At 39.8% G+C, this 22,781-nt stretch overlaps 3 protein-coding genes across 4 annotated transcripts; 1 reads left to right on the top strand and 2 right to left on the bottom strand.

Moving 5' to 3' along the window:
• Positions 1-200: 200 nt before the first annotated feature.
• LOC136439444 (type 2 phosphatidylinositol 4,5-bisphosphate 4-phosphatase-like) lies at positions 201-6,875 on the bottom strand. Its single transcript, XM_066434895.1, has 8 exons — positions 6,742-6,875; positions 5,595-5,782; positions 3,745-3,851; positions 3,480-3,585; positions 2,943-2,992; positions 2,554-2,644; positions 2,037-2,091; positions 201-1,656 (listed from the first exon to the last, which is right to left on the bottom strand). The coding sequence occupies exons 1-8, from the start codon at positions 6,833-6,835 to the stop codon at positions 1,571-1,573; spliced, it is 777 nt and encodes a 258-aa protein (XP_066290992.1). The 5' UTR covers positions 6,836-6,875; the 3' UTR covers positions 201-1,570.
• A 130-nt stretch (positions 6,876-7,005) lies between these two features.
• On the top strand, positions 7,006-12,772 carry LOC136439439 (schlafen-like protein 2). 2 transcript variants are annotated; one of them, XM_066434889.1, is made up of 8 exons: positions 7,006-7,101; positions 7,816-8,014; positions 8,440-8,539; positions 8,699-8,838; positions 9,240-9,336; positions 10,407-10,568; positions 11,137-11,207; positions 11,613-12,772. In XM_066434889.1, the coding sequence occupies exons 2-8, from the start codon at positions 7,827-7,829 to the stop codon at positions 11,683-11,685; spliced, it is 831 nt and encodes a 276-aa protein (XP_066290986.1). In that variant the 5' UTR covers positions 7,006-7,101; positions 7,816-7,826; the 3' UTR covers positions 11,686-12,772. The 2 variants fall into 2 exon arrangements, with proteins under 2 accessions (XP_066290986.1, XP_066290985.1); XM_066434888.1 differs by having other exon boundaries at positions 7,010-7,085.
• On the bottom strand, positions 12,509-22,571 carry LOC136439428 (bromodomain-containing protein 7-like). Its single transcript, XM_066434873.1, has 20 exons — positions 22,368-22,571; positions 21,336-21,553; positions 20,907-21,063; positions 20,416-20,473; positions 19,884-20,028; positions 19,352-19,462; positions 18,710-18,873; positions 18,340-18,475; positions 17,817-17,889; positions 17,312-17,422; positions 16,786-16,921; positions 16,290-16,401; positions 15,849-15,998; positions 15,440-15,490; positions 15,235-15,271; positions 14,757-14,834; positions 14,171-14,201; positions 13,472-13,608; positions 13,229-13,269; positions 12,509-13,031 (listed from the first exon to the last, which is right to left on the bottom strand). Exons 1-20 carry the CDS (start codon positions 22,426-22,428, stop codon positions 12,762-12,764), a joined length of 2,277 nt encoding a protein of 758 aa, XP_066290970.1. The 5' UTR covers positions 22,429-22,571; the 3' UTR covers positions 12,509-12,761.
• Positions 22,572-22,781: the final 210 nt, after the last annotated feature.

The following is a 22,781-nucleotide window of genomic DNA, read 5'->3' as shown; positions in this document are numbered from 1 at the left end:
AGTTTCCATATCCGACCAATACAATTACTGACAGAACTATTTTGTTCCCATCACAGAATGGGAAAACTGTGCATTCAGAGCCTGCCTTGGTCTTCTCCTCCTAATTTAAATCACATAGGTCAATCAGAGAGTAATATTTCAAGCAATGACACTACAGAAATATAACGATTCATGAAACACAAAATGATAACGAAAAATAGTGTGGCTTAAAATAATGATCGTGACTTACATGAACTTTCTTTCATAAAGTTATCACAAACATTGATTATACTGTCAAGATATAAATTAAGTCAAGTATGGATGGAATAGGAGTCCATATATTTTTAGAAAAGCAGTATATTATGGAACAGAGAAACAATCTACATTGTACATGAATCATCAAATATGAAAACGTATTTGAAAATGCAATGCATAACAATTCATAGTACAGCAAATACAGAAAGGGGGACAATGCAAATCACCAAGAAGTAGCGAATTTCATGTTGTAATATGTACAAGCTTTTGCCCTTAATTCTTTTACGATATAAAGGCCCTTCAAAATTGCTGCATCATCAATAAAGAACTTCTTGTAGACATGTAAAGAACAAGGATACCTTCGACTAGGAAGAGTTTTCAACATCTTGGGTGGGTACAGAGGCCTAGGGTCCTTTATCAATACTCTTGAATATACAGTGTATCCTCAAAGTAGATTACAGTGATTGCAATATATACCATTTCTTCTATACTGCAAATTATTGACTTTTGCAGTGTTTATTTTGTGTTAGGACAGAAAAGGAGACTTTCATTGTGTTTCAACTTCACAGTTGAAACAATACAGTGGTGCAGTATTCATAAAAGGGAGACATATTTGCGAAGACATACTAGTATTTGCATTGGAGAGGTAACCGCAAATACAAAACAACTGCAAAAGTTGAATGACTTACAGTAGTCTAATTTCTTGGAATTTGTAAACTTACAAGAAACTGGCAGGCAAATGGGTACGTTTCTACAGCAGCATCACATTTCAGTATCAAAATTAAAAATAGGCATATTCTCATCCTACAATCACAACTCTGGACAACTTTGTGAAGAAAAGTCTCCATCAAAGTGGTTCTGACAGATCCTCGCATTCAAATTTTTAAGAATTGTTTCATTCCTTTTAATGTACTCATACATAGCAAATCATTCTAAAATAACCATGCAACCAAGGAGTTAAAGTTACCTGTTGTCAGCGTGCTCAAGTCAATTGATAGCATTTTTTTACATACCTTATTCAGACAATGTGGCCCATAGCAATATACATATATAATACATTATGTCATAGTCATACAACAATAAGTCATACAATTAGGTCTTGAAACTGAGTTATAGACTGTTGTTTTGTAGTCTGATCACATTTTGCACCAAGTTGGGTACAAATAAGATTAAAAGAGCAGTTACACAATTTTAAGCTCTGCATTTCTGGGCCAGTGTATTATATTCCTCAACTTAGTCTGCCCCCGCCCCCTCCTTGTACTCTTGTGATGTGATGCAACCCCTGTTGTAATCTTATAACAGGGACGTCTCCTCCTGTGGACTGGTCCATGTTGGCTCAGGGGGAGGTCTGGATGTAGCTGACCTTCAGGGTGCCGTAGTAACACCCCCGGATCAGGAAGAGAATCCCGATGATAAATGCGCCTGAAATTCAACAATGTCAAACAACTTTTCAACTTGATCACCGTGCTATAATAATGGCTAAATCACAGAGGCATTGCCAAATACACTTATGATTGGACAACTACATGAAATTTGATGAGAAACATCTTTTGAACTTGATCACCAAAATATTAGTATAATGGCTCCATCCCAGAGGCATTGCCAAAAAAACTTTCAATTAGACAATTACATGTAGCTACTAAACAACTAGCTACTATATACATGAACCTCAGGAATAAATTAATTAGTCTGTGTAATAGGCATGCACTTGAAACAGAGTACTAATTACCATTTCATTGAAATTATCTCATTTTCTCCTTTAACATGTAAATCAAATAAGGGGTAAAGCCTTAGACACTCACCAACCCACGCAAAGTAGATCCCTCCTTGTTGTCTTGCCAGCTCATAAGTTCCAACCTAGCAATGAAGAAAACAGTTTTCATTACATCGTCATAGCTTGAAATACTCAGCTGTGCAACTAATTTTTGGCTGTGCACCTAGGTATTTTTTTTATGTACTCGAAGTATTCTTTACTGTCACGTGCATAAAGGTACATCACTACATGTATTATAATTGTACACTAGTATACAGAACACAGGCTATTTCTTGAATTTAAGTTTCAGAAAAAAACACTAAAACCTTTCTTGCATTACTTGTAATTTCAGCTAATCACAATTTTTGAAACCGGGAAGATGTGTTGGCACTGTGCATACCAACATTTAGGCCTCACAAGAACTTCCGGATTCTGTCTGTAACACTGGACAAGAGTCACATTATGTAGTGCACTGACATTTTTGTGTGCACCTATGTCCAAAAATTACTTTTAAGCCCTGTTCAAATATACTTCAGAAATTTTTGCAGGATACTAGTATGTCTTACCGTGACCCCTATCCCTGCTAAGATGAAGATCATGCCCAACACAACACAGATGGTGCACTTCCTTCTGGCGTAACTGCTTCCGACAGACGACCTACAGGGTAACACAGGAGTCACAATCTTATCATGCTTCCTACTTTATACTAGGACCTTCCAAGGAAAATAAAAGCTTTACTACTACTACTTACTAATTCTAGCCCACCTACATAGCCTGGTAGTCATCCTATTCTAACTTTAGTCTGCTCCTTTAATCGCTTCTATGCCAAATAGTCTGACATTGTTTGATACAGAAACGCATTGTTTGATACAGAAATGAATGGCATTTTAAAATTTGCATAAAATACATGCAAGAGGTCTGATAGGCTCATATGCAAAATTGCACCGATACTTACACTTTCCTGCAATGAGGACACCTTGACAGGGCATTTGTTGTGGATGTAAACTGTAAATATATAAAAGATGAACAGTTTAGTAAAAAGCACAAGTATGATAATAACAGAAGCAGAGGCTTAGGATATACAAAGACAAAGATAGAGGAATAAAAAAGCAGACTGAGGTGAATCATAACACTACTTCTATAGCGGGTAATGGAAAGCTACTTGCATTTTCAACCAGGTCATCCCTACTCTGAACAATAGGCCATCAAGAATAAATAAAGGCTTTGACTCGACTTGTCTTTTTTCTATAAGTGTGTTAGACCTTCTTTCCACGGACAGTTGCAGAATGGAACACTCTGCCCTTAGAGACAGTGAGTTTCATACCTGACATCATTCAAAGACAAGATAGCCATCATGTACCAAATGCTCACAGTACTCATCACCCCTCAGTACTTAGAACTGACAGGTGACACAACTGGTGTGGTAGAACAAGTCGAAGTTGCCACCTATCCCTGAAGAAGAAGATTCTTGTCCAAATGAAGTAGTACTCACCATGAAGGTCATACTGCAGTGTCCACAGATAACTCTGGTCCCCCCTGATGCAGGGATGGGTGGGGGGATGGCTCCACCTCCACCATCAAGGCTGATGATCCTCTTACTGTTAAAAACAACAACAAATCTTAGCTTTAAATCTTATGTGTTAGTAGAAACTATTCTGAAACAAAATTTTGAGCCCTACTATGGGAAAATGGGACTTACAGTATAGTTTATAATTAATGCACAGGTCTGAAGAATAATGCCTAATACAATGGCTCACCAGTTTGGTCTTGGGCAAGCGATCTTCCTGGAGGTGTTCTTACAGATCAAGAGACAGTTGCATGGGCAGCGCACATACTTCTTGCCGGGGGGAGCTGTTTTGATGGGCTAGATGATAAAAGAACAATGATGATGGGTTATTATAACATATGTTTTGTCCATGTGTATGATATGACTTTTGTATAACAGTTTCCTAGAATTGTTATGCCAGTTGCCATGTTGTAGAATATACAACTAAATTTTTAGTTTAGATCATTGAGTATAATACACATAATAAAACAAGTGCTAGATACTTTTGAAATTCCTTTTTTTTTCAATCACGTAGGATCTTTCACATCTATGTTAGGACTAAGAGTATGTTCAGAAGTTTCTTCTACAGACAGGTAAAGTTCAAAATAAGAGTCACAGACTGCAAATATCATGCAATGCTAACTTAGCCATGACATTAACCAACCCTTCAGCAAAGTAACCAACACAACAGTGTAAAACTTCAAAAGACTGTCTGGTATGTGCTCCTCCTTCAGTCATGAACTTGGTCAAATACATACCTCAAACATGAACTTGAGCATGACCATGGGTCTAGAAATAGTCTACACTTACTGCCCAAAGGGTGTCCCATACACCAGGACAAATAAGGCAAGGTTGTGCTTAAAGATCTGTACTTTTAGATGTGTAGCCGGCAGTGTTTCCGCCAGAGGGGCGTCTTCCCGTCAAATGACGGCCTTATGTCGCTTTGGACGGCCTGAACTCAGACATAGGCCGTCCTCTTTAAAAAAAAGACAAACTAAATGCCGAGAAATCGGGAAAAAAATACGAGAGGTCGGCATAATTTCTTTGTTTTTCTTTGTTACTGCGGGCGTGGGGACGCTTTATATCGTTGGACATTCACACTCTTTTGTTTGTTGCTATTGTTAAGCTTGCGAAGAATCGATGTCGGTGCCTTTGGCATACGGTGATCTCATTAAAAAACCGTTTTTCAAGACTCAATGGAAGAAAGTCATCGAAGAAAACAAGGAAAAACGTAAACAAACCAAGAATTTCGCCCGTGCATTTCAGCCTCTACGTCGTGATTTGCCGCGATTCGCCATCATTTCTGACCGTATTCGACACAATATATATTCCTTTGAATGTTTTTCCGTGAAAATTCTCCATATGTACCGTAGATAAACGGCCGTATTTTCGCTATGAATTCACATAAGTCATGACGCTCGCTCGAGTCCCGGGCCGTCCGCCATGTTTTTAAGCTTATTGATATGCAAGGTTCTAAGCGCTGATTGGTCCGCGTCATAAAACCTGTGCTCTGATTGGTTGACGGCAAGATGTCACGTGACCACAGGGCGGGAAAACCCCTTTACACTTCCGGCCTTTCTGGTCAATATAGATCGCATTTTGTGACGATTGAAGCAGTATTATAGCGACCTTCGTAATAAATTGATTTTGAAAAATTAACAAAGTCTTTTCTGATCACAACATTCAGTTGCTTTTCCTGGTCAATTTATTTTCGCGGTACGGTCAATTAATTTTCGCGGTACGGCCCTCCCCAAGTGGACGGCCTCTCAGTCGCGGTCTGGCGGAAACACTGGTAGCCGGTATAACCATCCTTTAGCGTAACAGACTACGTACCTTCACACTCACACTCACAGGCACAGCAACAGCTACATGTAGCACTAGTTATATTACACTGAACAACCTGTCACATCTAACCTTTGCACATCTAGCTTCAAGCGCTGTTTAAAACAGTGAGGAAACCTCTACTGTAGTTGGTGGCTGCGAGTTCCACTCTACTATCATTACAAGGCGGTGCAGCACCATTCTTTTCTATGTACAAAACTTGTATCAGTTCAGACTTACGGTGGCCTCATTACAACTGGTACATTTTACGACATGCTGGTGCAGTTTGCCCTCCAGCGACACGGGTGCCTGGCAAACCCTACAGTTGATGGTTGGAATACCTCCGTCTGCTGTAGGAGTGTAGGGTGGGGGCTGCTCATCAGGCAAGATAGGAGGGACTGGGCCAACAGGGACGGCTGATGGAATGCCTGCGGGAAAAGAGAGAGAGAAGTCTTCTATTAACAAATGTCAAAATGTCCGCAGTGGTTTTACTTTCATAGGTTTCACCGTGACTGTGAAAATAAATGAATCTGTGCCACAGTAATATCAAAGAGTCGAGTTTCGACGAATACAGGGCACTAAATAACACTGGTATAACACCAGAGATCAGACAAAGAGCTGCCTAAATTGGAACTCGACAACAGTTCCTAACCCAGTACTAGAATTTCTGACTTTCCTTTGAAAAGGAGTTGAAGATCACAAGGATACATTGGAATATTTGATGTACTAGTAATCTCCAGTTACCCAAAGCAAATCAAAGTTGATCTACAATTACGGGGTAAAACACTTTGGTGTTAAATTATGCAAAGTATTCATCTCTAACACAATCAACGAATAACTGTCATATTTTGTTCTCTTTTCCATCTGTGTGAAACATTGAAAAAAAAAGTAGGAAACCAATTTTAGGGTTAGCATAGCACATGTCATGATTTTTTGCCATCGCAGAGTTGTTTGGTGCAGCTAACTAAAAAACATGAAATTGACTAAGGGCAAAGAAAACAAATTTTAGAAGACTAATTATGTCCAAGCGGAACATGTGACACTGACTGAGACTTCCTCTAAAACCAAAAGTGTGTTCACAAACAAACAAGTCAACATGTGTGTCTGTGTTTTCCCATCAAAAGACTGGGCCAACCCTGGAATTCTAACGGTATTTTCGAACAAACATGCCTTCAAAGCCAGTAGCACCGTGATAAGTCTGGTCAAACCTACTTCATTAAATATTTACATCGACATCTGCTGATTGCCACACACGGCTAAGTAACAGACAGCTTGTTTTCGCACTACGTACACATCTGTAATCTGCTAGGAAATTTCCTGTAGCGCCAGAATAACTGGGTGATTCTGGCTTCAGTGTAGTCTCAGGTACATATTCTACCGTTCTCACCTGAAGAGGGGTATCCAGGAGGGGACAGAGGCGCCTGTTCGGGACTTTTCTCTCCGCCTAGCAGAGGCGAGCGCTCTTCTTCTCCGTCCGCCATTTTGAGTCATGTGAATCTGACCTGTCCGGTCACGTGATAAGAGCAAACCATCAGTCATAAAATCTCTGTAAACATTGAGATTTACGAAGATTTACAGCAATTTTTGGAGCTCTAATATCCAATCAAAATCAGAAAATGTATTCGAAATCGACCAAATTTCTTATAAGAAACTTTTCTCATTCTGTAGTTGCAGCAAATCTCGCGAGAAGTGGCGAGAGTGTGGCTGTAGACGAGAGGTTAGTGACCCCAGGTGAGTCAGTTGGAATGTGAGTATCGATCTGTCATGTTGGTCACACGTAACTACAGGTGTAACCCGTGACTGGTTAGGGTTGTGGGGCACGCCGTTTAGGGCGGGAGCTTTGAAAGGGCACACTTTCACACCGCCAGTGAAGCTATGGCGAACAGTACAGAACAACAAATGGTTGAGGGTGTTCATAGCCACACCATCTCTCATTTGTTCGGTCCCAAAAGTTGTGGAAAATCGGCCATAAAAGAGTAAATCAGAGGAGTTTGCCGGCCAAAGATGTCGAATCTGGCAAACGTATAGTAATCCCTGGCCTCTAACAAAGCATGATCCTATTTGGTCAATATTGCTGGTTCAAGGCCCATTCAACAGTATTAATTTTAACTTAATGCAGTTAATTGGTACATGTTAGTTAACAACACAACACACACAATGCATACGGACCACATGCCACAAGCAATTTAACGTTACTACTAATTAAAGTAAATACAAGTTATGAAGTTTTACAGAAGTTTTATCCAAGTCATTCATGACTTTCCTTTTTAACATTTTAAACGTGTCCTTTATTGTTCAACAAAACGTACATGATACAAAGTATGTCAATGTGTACAACTTAAAGGAAACTTGAAATCTACTTCACAAAAGACTAAAATTAAATGTAGATTAGAAGCTCTTGAAGAAGAATTTTGTTCCTGTATTAAACCTGCTTTGTGGAATATCTAGTCTGAGTTTGTAGTAGAGGACCCAATGGCTACAGGATCAGGAGAGTCCAAAACGAGGTCCAAGAAACTTTTTTACATCAGAGACTCTGTGGTGGACGTTGAAGAGGACTTCAACCATGAGTTCAAAGGTCATCGTAATCTGGCGGTGGAAGAGCTGCCATCATGGTGCTATCAGCCAGGCAGTGAGCGCAGGTCACGCAGGGCCATTTCAAGGTCAGACTTACTTAGACTTAGATCCTCCCGTTCAAGGTCAGTGCACCACTGAAATATATATAAACCTCTGCTTTTGTATTCTGAACTTGTTTTTTTTCATCTAACTTTATCATCCTCAAAGGGATTATAAGTCACCTGAAAGTATTTTCTCTGAGATGACATTGTTCTATTTCTCTCCTAGTGTTTCGAGGAAGGATATATAAATATCTTATCATTGCCATTGGCCTGTTATTGATCCCTCTGCTTTTAATCTAATATTTTTCTTCTGCACACATCTGTTGGTTGAAAAATAACCAACCCTTTTCACATTCTTTTTAAAACCGACAAATTTTAGTGTCATTGTCAGCATCAAAGATATGACCCTCTGACTTCTTTCAGTATTCTTGAGTGATCGACATTAAATCATCATTGTGTTCTTTGTTCAGAGCCCTGAATGCCTTCCTGAATACTGGGAAAGGAGGAACAGTATACCTGGGGATAACAGACGACGGCCGTGTGAAGGGGATCAGACTCACACAGTACCAGGTAGAAGGATACCTTGTCTTATTCTTGTCCTCTTTTACCTTAATTTTTGGTGACAAAAGATAGGGTAAACAAAGTTGCACTGATACATTACTGTTGCTTCTGAAATAAGGACATAGAACATTACATTATGTTCAAGCTGAGTTTTTTTCTCCTTTCCAGAAGGATCATGTTGTGACAGGAATGGTGGACCTAATGGGCAGGTACAATCCTCCAGTAGCCAGACACCGCTGGAAAATCAAGTTTGTCCCCGTTGTGACTTTACGGGATGAAATAGAGGCAGGAAAGGCTGCTGATGTTAGGTATACGCCTTACATGTATTATGCAAGAACTTTGTGTTCTACACAATCTCTATGACCCAAGCATGCTGAGTTTCACATCTAATTCCATAGCCTTTGCTGGTTGGTTGCTGGTTGGTGCTAAGTAGTAACAACAGCCCACACCTCTAAAAATGGGGAAAATGGCTAAAAATGATACATGTACAGGGTTGTCCTGCAATCCATGATTTACCCCTCATTGCGTCTAAGAAGAATAAGACTTTTCCAACTTTGATTTTTTTTTAAATCCGATAGTCAGTTAGCACAGACGACTCTTAAAGACTAAGTAACCTCACCTACCAACCGAACCATGGCCTGGAGAAGGTTGGAAGGCCGTGGTCAGCTATGTGTGGTGTGTTTAACCCTCCTTTCTTCTGTGGCTTAAGGGAGGGTCTGGATGAAGTCACCAGACAGCGCCCTCACCTCCTGAGGACTCCTGACTACTGCTGGTGTGACAAGGACGCCCTGGCTCAGTTCAACATGGTACAAACAGTTCAATAACAACTGTTGCCTTTTATTCTTATGTTTTTTTTTATTGGTTTTTATTGGTCTGAAATTACCCGCAATGGCAGCCTTTCTAGCACTGAATTGATGCGGTTTGCATGTTTCACATAATACAGCATATACCTAATCTATCCACACTTGCATTTTGTGGATTTGTCGCAAGGGTCTGGGTGGCTGTCACCAGGTGATCTCAATACGACCTTCCCCAACCAAAGTCAGGTACCCATTTACACCTGGGTTGAGTGAGGAAAGTCGTGTGAAGTGCCTTTCCCAAGGGCACAAGATCGGTGACACGGCAGGATTCGAACTCAGGACCTCTTGGTTCTGAGCCGAACGCTCTGCCGTTGCGCCACGCGACCCCACTAACCTCAAGTCAAACTTTGCTTATGTACGTCAAAGTTCATTCTGTCAAACTTTGCTTATGTACGTCAAAGTTCTTATTTTTCAACCAGTTTTCAAGTGTTGTCTGGAATGTAGCGATGTTCATAAAAAACATCCGCGAAATAAATTTCAAGGGACATTCTGTACTTGATTTGTTTTTCCCCAAGCAACATAAAACTGACTTCCAGCCGTTGGTAACTTGCAAAATGGGAAGATGCCTTTTGACATTGAACATATTAGCTGAAGGTTCCGTCTAACATCTTCTAAAAGAGTTACCCTGAATACCAGGGATTGAAACGTAGTCAATGTTTGAAACTTTGATGCACACAACTTTCCTCAGACTATTGAATTCTCAAGTTTAAACACGATCCAGAAAGCTGACTTTTCCAGGGGCTCTATCTAGAGACACCTCAATTCACATATGGAAGACCTTAGTGCGGCCATGGCAGATAGACTGGTGTGGTTTGAAGTTGTGCATGGACTTGCCCCGTCCCCCCCGGGGGTCGACCGATGATGATGATGATGAAATTATCAAAAACTTAAAGTGAGAAAAGTATTGACAACAGCCATGCTCTTGCTGTGCCCCCTATTCTCAATTCATTAAATTCACCGAAAAAATGTCATGATTTACAGAATATCCTCCTTGAATTCCTCTTGTCTCTCCACAGGGTTTTGTTGCACCTGACTATGTGGTTGAGATCACTGTTTTGCCCTTTGACGTTTCCAACTCTGAAAACAAAGCGGGTCACCCTGGACATGTTGTGCTTTACCCCATACACGAGGATGAGGAGGGCCACGCCTACTTCCGCAGACAAGCATGTATATATGCTGTGAGTAAAGACATACATGCAGGGACACTTAAATTGATCATTTCTCAAATACAGTAGAAATATGTAATTTATTTTCAGATTGGGCAAGAGTAATGTAGCCTCCGTTGCAGACTCTGGACCTGTAAGAAGGAAAAAAATGTAGTAAGAAAACGGTATCTTGAAGAAAACAGCCGAGGGGAGTCTGCAACGGAGGCTAACTGTAATGCACGTTTAGTAGACTGTGGGGAAAGTACATTGTTTATAAGTTTGCCTACAGTAGTCTGGGCTTGAAATGGCAGTTACTATCATTGTGATCTCAGTGGCATTGCAAAAAGGGGGGGGGTACATATTTGGATTTGGAGAAGATTACATGTACTTATTAAGACCCGAAGAAAAAATCTGTTAATGTTAACTTGCCAATTTTCAAACAAGAGTTGTCTTCTGTCACTGATCATTTTCTGCATTTTCAGAATGACCCAATGTTGAAATGTATGTGCCTAACTGAGACAGCAGTTGCCTTGTTCTTATATTAGATTATAAAGCATGTGCTACTTCAATCTTCAAATGTAACATGTACATCTCCCATCAGTATACCATGCAGGAGATCAAAGAACTGACAGTACAGCAAGTACGGGAACACTACCAGCCAACTGTGGACAGGTAGGTTTGATAAGACATGTAACCATTACACCAGGAACAGAGATGCAAGAAAACATGGTATTTCACTGAAAGACATATTGATCATGATACAGCATGTCATAAATCCATCTGTGTCTCTTGTCATGCTTTATTCTCGAAATAGAACTCACACAGGAACTATATAGGAGGCTGATGAAGTATTTTCAGTGCAAGCTATGTGTGTGGTTTTCCATGTAGCTGTGTCCCAATCTTGTTTTATAAATTGCAATGTATATTGTCCTTGTTTATTCTGCCTTCAGCTATGGATTATTCTTTTTAGCTTTGAAGACTCAAATCAGCTCATGCTTTGTGTACATGATGAAAATTACACTAGATGTAAATGTTTTTGGTTGTGATATTGACCAACAGATATATTTGTTTTTGCAGTTTACGGGAACGTCTCTATGCACTGCGTAGTCAAGGCTTACATCAGAAGTACCCATCACTAGATCAGATGTGAAAGTAGCTTGCAGCTTTCACTGTTTCTTTGCTCAAACGAAACTTAACGTCTGTCGTCATTGTAACATATCTTGTTATAGTTGGTATCTTCTAAATCTAGTATGTAGTTGTTTTAACCTTTTAGCATATATGATATTTTACATTGTTTACAACTTAGCCACATATGAAGTGGCGCTAAGATGTATCTGTGGAACAGGTAATGGAAATATTAATATTTAATTAAAGGGTCTTTTATGCATGTATACAAATGGGAAAGTTTCTCACATAGGAATAGAAGTGAGGTAAATGTACCATGATATTTAAACCAGTGAGTGCCTGAAACTAATGGGTAAAACTTCCCACTGGAATGTAGTGAAATAATAGACAATGTCAATGTCATGGCTAAAAATATGTCTTTCAACACTTTTCATGATGTAGTAAGAAGTCTGCTAATGTTGGAGATGGGGATTTGCATTTCATGTAGCTTGTTTTATAAAAAGACACTTTTATCTGTATTTTGAAACAAGTTCCAAACATGTATTAAGTGGCTAATTACTTTTAATATGTTTTAAAGTAATTAAGTGGTAAGAAAGTGGTGGTGAAAGTGTTTTAGAAATTTAAATGACAAATAGTACTGGGTCGATGAAAATGTTTTATAACATTTACAGTTCAATTTTTTGTTCTCTTATTTTGTTATGTAAAAAAGAAATAAAGAAATATTGACTGTGACAACATAATCAAATCTAATTTTTTTCAAACTTCAAATGGGCTTAATTTGCAGTTGACAACCGTGTTCACTCTTACTTACATGAACCTACAAACAGCACAAGTAAATATGAATCAGGTTTGTTTGCTCACATAAAGTTTAATGATTAATTCTTCACCTTTATCTAGGTAATCTATCAAGACAACAAAACTGACTGCACAGCATGACTGCGACAAACATACATATTGAATGCTAATCGAAATGTTCAGTTTACAGAAGTTCCCACAGATTGACAATCTTCGCATATTTATGCAGGGATTTTACATTTTCATGACGGGATTTGTGTACAGTTGTAATATTTATCACTGCAAGATGAAACCTTATAAATTAGGTCATGTAGAGATGTCCATAGTTTGACTTTCATCTCTTTCCCCCTCCTCCTGCTGACCACTTGGCGATTCTAAAAATTCCCTCAACTCCTTGTCAATCTTGTCTTCTGCTTCGCTCTCATTGGCTGACTGAGAAGTGCTGGGGGCCTGGTCGGAGGCAGCGGGCGTGTCAGCTGGGACGTCTGAGGGCGTGGCTGCCGTGGAAACAGGCAGGGTAGTGATGCCCATGGCCTTGCGGATGTCGGTAACTTTGGTGACGTCGGCTGGAGAAACCTACAAAATATTTATGTATACGTATGCAATCAGTTTCTAAACATTGTACACGTGAATTAGAATACACCACTAGCACTATAAGGACAATAGACTATGTTTGTTACATGTACTTCAGGGCTCCACTACTTAATGAATTTTTTCTTATGGGCCCTTTTTGCTGCCCTACTGTCATGTAAAATACTTGGAACAGCCCTTACCTTTGAGGTAAGCTCTCTTAGTCCCTGGGTCAGTTTTTGTGCTGCAGAGAAAGAACAATCACAGTTCTTGTTGTCATAATTCAAAGAATAACATATTTCTGACAAAGTTACAGATTAATCAGCAGAAAAGAGAAAAAAATAGTTATAATAAAAATGCCCTGAAACAAAAATGTTTTTCAGATAATTAATTCTCACATTTGTACCATACAGAAAGTCGCAAAACAAAGACTAGAGTCTCCTTACCTATCTGAAGTTCTTTCTGAGTTGGTCCAGGTACAAAGCTGAGGTTTGAAGGCGGCTTGGCGCTCAGTCTCTCGTGTTGTGTCCTCTGCAGGTCTGCAATCAGGGCCATGTTCTCATCCAGACGTTGTTGCACTGCACTGTAGGTGTGAATTGTAAAATAAGATGTATCATTAGATACAAAGAATAACACATTGCAATCTGTGAATTAGAAAACAACTTATCAAGTAGGGATGATTCTGTGTATCAAAGCTAGCAACTTCCATCACATTAAAAGTGATTAGTAACAGAGCTAGCTTTGAATTTTCTTTTGTCCATTGCGAAACCTGGGAAGAACAGAAAGTTGGCAGACAGTTGTCAAGCCAATCATCTACCAAGCATTAGGATGGACAAATAAAGAACACAACGATTCCTTAAAAGATTCCATAACCTTTTTGCCATAGGGGCTGAGGTACGATACGATACAGTACGATGGAACAGCACCGGTACCATTGTTCTATTCTTAAGGAAGATCCCTGCTTTTCAAGTAGGAGAACACACCGGATGTAAGAAAAGTCTCAGTCAAATCTTAAGTACAAAGAAGCTTCTCAGTTTTTCTCAAAAGAGCCAAGTTATCACAAACCTGCATAAAATGGCCTCCGTGGGAGAATGAGTGCAACTTTGTAATCATTCAGGGGAATAAACAAGTTATACAGTTCTCACCTTGAATCTGGCTCCCTCTTGAGTTCAGTCTCTGTTAACAGGGAAAAATAGTATAAAAATCAGAGTCTCATGCTGGGGTAGGCCTACCTGCAGGAGGTCATTATAACAATGATTATCCCTCAGAGTACAACTGTCTCAAATTTTATACTGTCAAACCACAAGACAGAAGCTCACAATCTGCCATAAAATTTCTACATCTGAAGACTTAGGTTCATTTATCAGCAAAACACCAATCCCACAGCCCCGCCCACCTATGTCAAATTGTAGAAATGCAAAATAAAAACACAAAAATGCAAATTTTTCACGAAAATGCAGCCACTGTCTCATTATCGACCAGCTAATTGCCTTGCTATCATTAGTTAAACTCCTAATTGTGGTGGACAGTCAGTATTGGTCTATTATTCCCCTCAGGCTTAATCATTGAAGAAAAAGTTATTTCATCCTGTCAGAATACAATAGTATTTTCACTGTTATTGGTCAATTGAGTCACTACCAAATACATATCTGCACCTTACACTTGAATCTAAATTTCTGTTTTTCCCACAATGATTCCATGTAAGGAAGAGAGAAGGAAACCACTGCTTACCTAGTCCATCAAGAAACGACATGTCGATGCCTTCTACAGACAGTGACTTCAGGTTGTCAAAGTCGATATCTGACACATCTGCAAAAATAGGAGTGAAAGTTTACATTCACAACAGGAGACACTTGTTCTCAAGTTCAAAATGACAAAGATTACCATGTGTCTCCTGACTTATTTGAATATGACAAAATTACAAAAACTGCTGTTATAGAAAAGAAAATAAGCTGGCAGTAAGAATCACCTACTTACTGTTTACCCATTACATCCCTATTAATGTGCTAGCTAAACAGTGGTTATTGTTAGCTTGTTACTGTTACCTTAGTGAAGTGGAGAGATTTGTTTAAAGTGCGTTTCCCACGGGCACAACACTGGGGCCTGTAAGGGATTTGAAGCTCTTGATTCGGGGGCTGACACCATAACCACAAAGCCGATGTATGCCACCAAAGCTAAGGTTAGAAACAACAAATCCGGTGACACTTACTGAAGTCCTCTCCACTGCTCGTTATACTGCTCTCATTCTGTAAGACACAAGCAAATGTCAAGTAACTTTTGAAACACTGTTTTTGTAAAGTTCATTAATGTCCACTGGTACAGACCTTCTGCTCAAAACAAGCACTTCCAAAAAAGAGAAAGTTTAGAGTTTACTCCACAGCAGTTTTCAAACTGACAAGAACACCAACACGTACCTGCTGACAGCTCTTGGTCTCTTCACTGTCTGTTTCCTTCTTGACCTCTCCCTGGGGCAAACAAACAAAAATTCTCACAATCTCTCAAAGATGATGTAAGGTGATGTTACATGACACTATCAAATGGGGCTTGATCTAAGTCTAAGTCTTAGAGATAGAAGATCCACATGTCTTTATCGAAGTAAAACCAAATAGCTATCCGCCCTAAAACAACAGTATCAGCCAACATTCTTGATTTTAATGTGTAATTACATTTTAGATTGTGTAATGACAAATATCATAACTTAATATCTTATGTGTAATTGTAATCTTTAATGCAGAAGCTCTTTCATGTACAACATGACATAATTCAGCTACTGGCTGCCAGTTTCTTGTTTTATCAATAAACCATTTGATGATGTATGTCTACCTGTTTTCTCTGCTGTTCTGAGCTGTCCTGTGCTGTCTGCTGTTCTGATCTACTGGCTGTCTCTGCTGGTGTGTTCTCTGACGAAGAAGGTTTCGTCTTACCATCTTTCTGTTCTGCTTCTGCTTTTTTCTCTTTTTCTGCCTTCTCTTTCTATGGATGAAAGGAAACTACAATGTCTACAGATGTATTCAATCTACCTGCATTCTAGACAGACAGTGGGAAATCATTGACAGTGGCTGAAGACTTTTTAGAACTAATAGAAACCAGATTTCTGATAAATACTTAAACCCAACACACTTATCAAGAAGAGTAGGGGTGACCTGGAGCACTTGGCTATAAATGCAAGCAGTAGCAAAGCCACATTACTCTTTCAGCTATTGAAACAGCATTGCACTTAAAGGTTGACCAGCTTTAACTGTACAGCAAAATGACTAAACTGACCTCCAAGAGTTGCTTCATGGCTTTAGAGTGTTCTCCTCCAGTCAAGGAGTCCAGGAGATGGTCTACAACATGTGCAGCATCTGCACCAGCATCCTTTACAAAGGACAGTATGCTAGGGACACGAAAATATGGTTAGAAGGTGGCCTTTTGGTAAGGATTGTTGACTTAAAATCGAAAGGTTCTGAATTCAAATCCCTAGCAGATTGGAACATGCTGTGCCCTTGGGTACTTTAAATCAATTTCGAAAATGAATACCTAACTTTGGTTAGGGACGTCGTCTTGGATGGGACATAAAGCAGGAAGTCACGTGCTTGAGGAGAGCCACCACTTGAGATTGATTGTTAAAGAACCCATAACATTAACCGATAATAATTCCTGTGTGAGTTGGTCAAACCTATCAGTCTGGTCTTGTGCAACTTGTACTTATTGTACACAACCAGGTGTGTTATGCCGAGAGGTGGTTTGCAAACAAAATCCAGTGTAGATTGCATGATACCTTTGTGCATACTGCACCCCAGCTTCATCTCCATAGGTCGACAGCAGAAGGTCTGACTCTGCCTTGCTGAGATTAGCAAACGTTGAGTCGTACTGAGGGGCATGGGTTCCAAAAGGCCCATACATCAAGTAGGACACTGGGGGAAAAATCATCAGATGTAGTCAGTCCTTAGTATGTGAAAACTTGATTCAACATAGTTCATTCTCCCAAGAACACTTTTAAAACTTAACTTTAAAAATGGCTTAGCACTCAGCACTTATGAGGAAGAGTAGGGTACTTGAACACACACCACTACCAGTGGACCTGCCCCACAGCATAACTGTGCAGGGGCCCAAGGGGTATAGAAACAGAAATTGGCACCGCCCTATGCACCATCTGGTGTGGGAAGGACTTTACAATACCGTTAACAAAACTTTCGGCTTCATGATGGCCACCATCCTACATATAAACCAAAAGGTGTGGGAAGGATTTAAACTTTTTTAAACTAAGACTACTAAATACCACTTTGCGGGTTGTGTTTTCTCACCAGGAGTGACTTTGTTCCTCTTGTCCTCCCTGAACCCCGGCAGTGAGCTTGTTCCGGTGGCGAGTTTCCCTACCAACATGCCCAGGTTCACTGTGTGCACCTCGTCTCCAGCTGTGGGAACAATGATGTTACAATACAGACAGACTGTAACATGGAATCCACCCTATCCAAGCTTCGGTTCACTCAAACAATTAAAACTATTCAAGCACCTGCAAAACCTACACCATAAAAAAAGCTTAAACCTGTTACACAGTGTTACAACACTTTTCCCAATTATTACTGTTGCAACTAATGGTTTATTCCATGCAGCCTGGTTGGGGGTGGTTGGAAGCAAAGTCATGGGAAGGTCCTGAATCTGTGACAGGCTTTAGCTAGCTACATGTAGCTTAACCATTAACACTCCGTGGGAGACATATAGCACCAAAGGTTGGATTGGCGGCTACAAAATCTACAGTCTCAATGCAAACAACCAAGGATATCAATTTCTGAAATGGTCTCTTCTTACGTTCTGTAGCAGAGTCGGGGTTGACCACAGCTAGCGTGGTGTTGCCCTCCTCATCTCTTCGTAGAAATCCAATCTGTTGGGAATCCACAAACACATGGGAAGTTATTCATACCAGATTACATCCATGAAGGTTAGACATCCAGGGTAATAAGTTACACAATACAAAAGTTGATCACTGATGAAAGACAGTGGATGCTGTCTGAAACTTCTCATCTTTCCTGATTTATCCAGTTGCTTGTAACTTTAATTTGTATTTTGCAATACTAGATTGTTATATAACACAAGCACAATGGGAACTATGCTATTGTTTTTACAGAACCTGAATTCATGTTCTTCACATCTGGTAATTTTTGAAAAACAGATAAAGATCAAGTTCATGACATCCCAGAAAAATGAGTGAAAACAAAAGTTGTTCTGCCACACTGAGAAGGAAATATTTCTATTTCACTCAATGGTCACCTAATGTAATAAGACCCAAAGGTACAATCCTTGCCTTCTGGATGTGCAAGTTCCAGTCCCTTACCTTGCTGTTAGGACACCTGCGGGTGAGTTTCTTGTGCACATCCTTAGCCGCCTCCTTCACCTGTGCTGTTATCTCCTCTGCTGTCATACCGTCCTCCAGCTCTGGGATGACCGAAACTGCAAGCTGCGCCTTTTTGCTGAAAACAACAACAGCAACACCTACTTTCAGAACACTTTGGGTCTGGTACAAGCATAAAAAACTAAACATAAAAAAAAGAACCTACTCTTTCTTGTGACAGGATCTCAAAGCACAGATGGCACTGATTTCAACATCCAAACAATGTTTTGTCTAATCTTATCTGAGTACAGTACCAGTAAATTGACATTTGGTAATTCTTGGAACTAGTCCTAGTTGTACTATGCGAGTCTACCTGGATTTCTTGGACTTGGACTTCTTTGTCTGCTGAGTCAGGAAGGGGAGTTCCCCCGAATCCACCGTGTCCACGTCAATCATTCCTGACTCCTCCCCTGTGGTGTCCTGCTGGTCAATCATGGACATGTAGCCGATACTTCTGTACATGGATGCAATCTTATCCTGTAGGACACAAACACAACAACATTCCTAGTGTCAGTTACAGATACTGTACTGACAATTTTTTTTCCAAAGAGGGGTGGTGAGTGGTGACCATCTCTGTTTCTATAGCTCTTATACACTGGCTACATGTATGTACATCGGTAGGGGGCTAGTCCGCTGGCAGCAGAGTGTTTTCAAATACTGTACTCATAAGCAGAATCCATCATTTTTCAAGTCTGAACCCCAAACCATCCAAAATGCAAAGGTGAACACTATACCTACAAGGCCATTGCACTGGTCACCCTGTGGGTCAAGAATCAAATTGCTAACTCCCTTAGGCCCATATAGGGTGAAAGGGAAAGAAAAGGAGGCCAAGCAAATGAAGGAGGAGAACAGTTTAGCTTAAATTGTACAAAAAACGTCACATAGGTCAAAAGCTTTCAGTCTTTCCTCACTACACAATGACATTTTGAATGCCAGGATCTTCTCCTCCCCTTACCTTGCTCATCATCTTCACCCCGATGTTCAGCAGCTTCTTGGCAGCCTTGTAGTAGATGGTCTCAGGATGGTTGTAGATCATGGCGTTGTCACACATCACCTTAAAGTCATTCTGCAAGAAAGCACAAAAATGAGGGAGCAAATTAAGGATAGAAGAGGAGTTTTTTCGTTGTGAATTTTTACAAAGCAAACATCTAATTGACCACTGCAGTTGATGAGTGTGTACAAGTGTCCACCCTTTGCACAAACTAACGAGAATAAAACCCAGGCTAGATACAGGATCCAATTTTATAAAAATGCGATCTTAATCTAATTGCACTGTTGTTACAATCTCACTTGGCAGGTAACTTAAATAACATTAAGTTTTTCATATGCAATTTGATGTAATTTGAGCATCACTAGCCAGTAGCCACTACAGTTTAAAAATGAGCCCAGTTCAAATTTTACTTTTACTGAAGACATTGAAGTACAGATAACGTGGGAAACTACAAATGTATATAGCACAACTAAATAAATAAAAAATCCCTGCTTACTCTGAACTCCTCTATTGATGAGTATTCATCATTGACCAGTTTGTCCTTCATGGTGCTGAAGTCCATGGGACGCAGGATGATCTGGGAGTACCCTGGAGCGATGGCGTCTGTCACAGGCCAGGCAAAGAACTGGTTCACGTCTTTCCTGTAAAGGGAGTTTGGGTCTTTATTTGTTTGCATAACCAGTTAACTGTTAAGATGTGACACACCAGTTTTGTACTGCTAGCTGCATGAGACCAGACCGGTAGGGTTGATTTACTCAAATCAGAATGGACCCCACTCTTCTTGATGGGTGGTAGGTTCTTTAACGTGCTCGATATGTGGCTCTATTTCAGCACAGGAACTCTGGCTATACATTCCCATCCGAGATGATGTCCCTAACCAAACCATTGAAAGCTATTACGTAGTAGGTACTCATTTTCTACATCATCTGTTCTTAATTGCTGCATTTGCATAAACAAAAATATAGAACTCTTTTAGTCAGGCAATGTTTGTGTGACAAACCAGATCAGTCCAGATATTTGATACTCACCTTTGAAGCTGTCTATGTAGATTTTCAAGGCATTGTCGGAGTGGGGTATTGTCTTGGTCTGTATGGAAAAAGTCATCTTTAGAAATAAACCTTCAATGTATTTCATATACTGATATACAATGTTGGTATACATATGCAATATCTTTGACAACATAATATGTACAAAATATAATCACTACACTGTAAGTCTCTGCTAATGATCATGATGGCATTGGAATGCAAAAGATTTCAAAACACACCCTTGACTGCAAAATACTTTTAATTGTTGAATAAAATTATCAGTGCTGAATAAAGTACTATCTAAATTATTAATCTTTAAATTTACGTCACAGTCTTCCATACCAAGGCTTCAGCTATGCCTATGAATTTCCTGTAATGTCATGCACACACAAAATTTAAATGTTCCCCAAGAAATGGTTACAGTTGAATCTAAGAATTGTCATTTTTCTTTCGGAAGTGATAAACATGAAACAGCATAGTAATTGCATTACCATCTCTGTCCCTCATCCTACAGGCCCTGACACCTCTGTTGGGGGTGACAGGCTTCTCACCCAGAGACGGGATACTCAGAGCAGGCTGCTTCGCCAGCGGAGCCTCTGCATCAAGACTGCTTTCAAACTGATCCCTGCTCCTCTTTTTATGTTTCTCCTGAAATTACATTGTAAAGTTCGTACTTCAGTAACACTAACAGAACTTACATGACTTCCATAGCACAACACAATCTCTAAAAGAGTAATTTTGCAAAAAAATAGAGCATCCTAATTAGAAACATGTAGCTTTAAACAACGCTTGCAGCTAGATGTGCAAATGTAAACAGGTCGTTCAGTGTACTATATTAAAATATCACATGCCTGCAGATTCACCTGGTACACCTAAGGACAGTTACACCAGACGAGTATGATACTGATACAGATATATACCCTTTCTTTTGATTTTGGTACAGTGAATTCCTCGACAGGCCTTTCTTTCTCATGGCTGTGCTTCTTCTTCTTCTTTTTCTTCTTGTTTTTCTTCTTCTTCTTGTGGTGTTCAGGGTCGGGTTCGTAGAAGCTTGGCGCGGCAGGAGGAGACTTCCCGTAACTGATCTGCTGTCCTTCTCCACTGCTGACCTTCAGTACAAGTTTCAGACCAGGCTTCTCTGAAAGGAGTAGAACATGAAAGTGTTAGTCTTGGAATGTTCGTGGTGGTTTTATTACAACGCAAAATCATAACCCATCAGATATCAATAAACATTATACATATATATGTATTGCTACTGTCCTCGAAGACGGGGAATGAGCCATGGATGACTGTACTACTTATTGTTTCAACCACAAACTTAAAACACAGTGATGATGACTGAAAGCACCCTTCTCTTCTTGCCACAGAATTAAGTTCCTGTGAAGGCATGATAATTAATCTGAACAGGGCCATCTTGACAATAGTGCTAAAGTTCTTATTATATATATCTGACAGTGACAGGAACATGATAGTGAAAAATTCTTACTGACAGTAACATCATGTCAATAACGCAAAAATTATCATTGACAGCAAAATATTGTTAATTGCGCGACCTTATTCATACACAAAACTGTTTCATTCACATTTTTACATCTACCATAAAATCTATATGTATTTTTAATGGTCACTGCCCAAGCATGCAGCACTAGCTGCATATAAATACCCATCCTCGTCCACCAGGACCTTTCCGCTCTACGTTACTACCTTTTCCGCGAGCGATGTAACGTAGAGCGGAAAGGTCCTGGTGGACGAGGATGATAAATACCATAATATTTTGGGCGTCAGATCAAATTCTTTAAAACGACATTTCCAGTCACGAAAACATATACTACATGTGCATGAGTTGCTTTTCATTAACACTTTCACTGATCTACCTGTTCAAAGTCATTATCATCACACCTGCCGAAAATGCTTTGTTGTGCCCCCCTCCCCACCTTCTCAAAAATACAAACCTTCTACGATCGGTCTTTCGCCTCTATCGGACTTGTGATGCTTCTTGTGTTTCTTCCCCATAATTCTGACGATCCTAATAAATAGAGAAGTTCAAATCTCAACCGAAAAGTTGCCAAACAGTTACGAGAATGTCCACTTCAAAACAAAGAACACATCAAAACTCGCTTCGGCGATGCTTTTAGCGTACTCTCGTGTATTCTCGTCTATTAGTAAATATCGCGAGATCTGAATAAGTATAGGTGTTCATGATAACTTTAATGGTTCCTGCTTGTTATGTATCTAGCTTGTCAACTGTTATACTGTTTAATCAAAAACATAAATGTTTATACCATATAGAATATAGGTGTGGAATAGTTTAATGAGTAGACTTCTTCATTTGAAATTTTGCTTTGAAATCGTTGGAAAGTTTAGGC

This window comes from Branchiostoma lanceolatum, chromosome 7, assembly GCF_035083965.1.
Source record: "Branchiostoma lanceolatum isolate klBraLanc5 chromosome 7, klBraLanc5.hap2, whole genome shotgun sequence".
NCBI lineage: Eukaryota > Metazoa > Chordata > Leptocardii > Amphioxiformes > Branchiostomatidae > Branchiostoma > Branchiostoma lanceolatum.
This window is presented reverse-complemented; position numbering and strand designations above follow the sequence as displayed.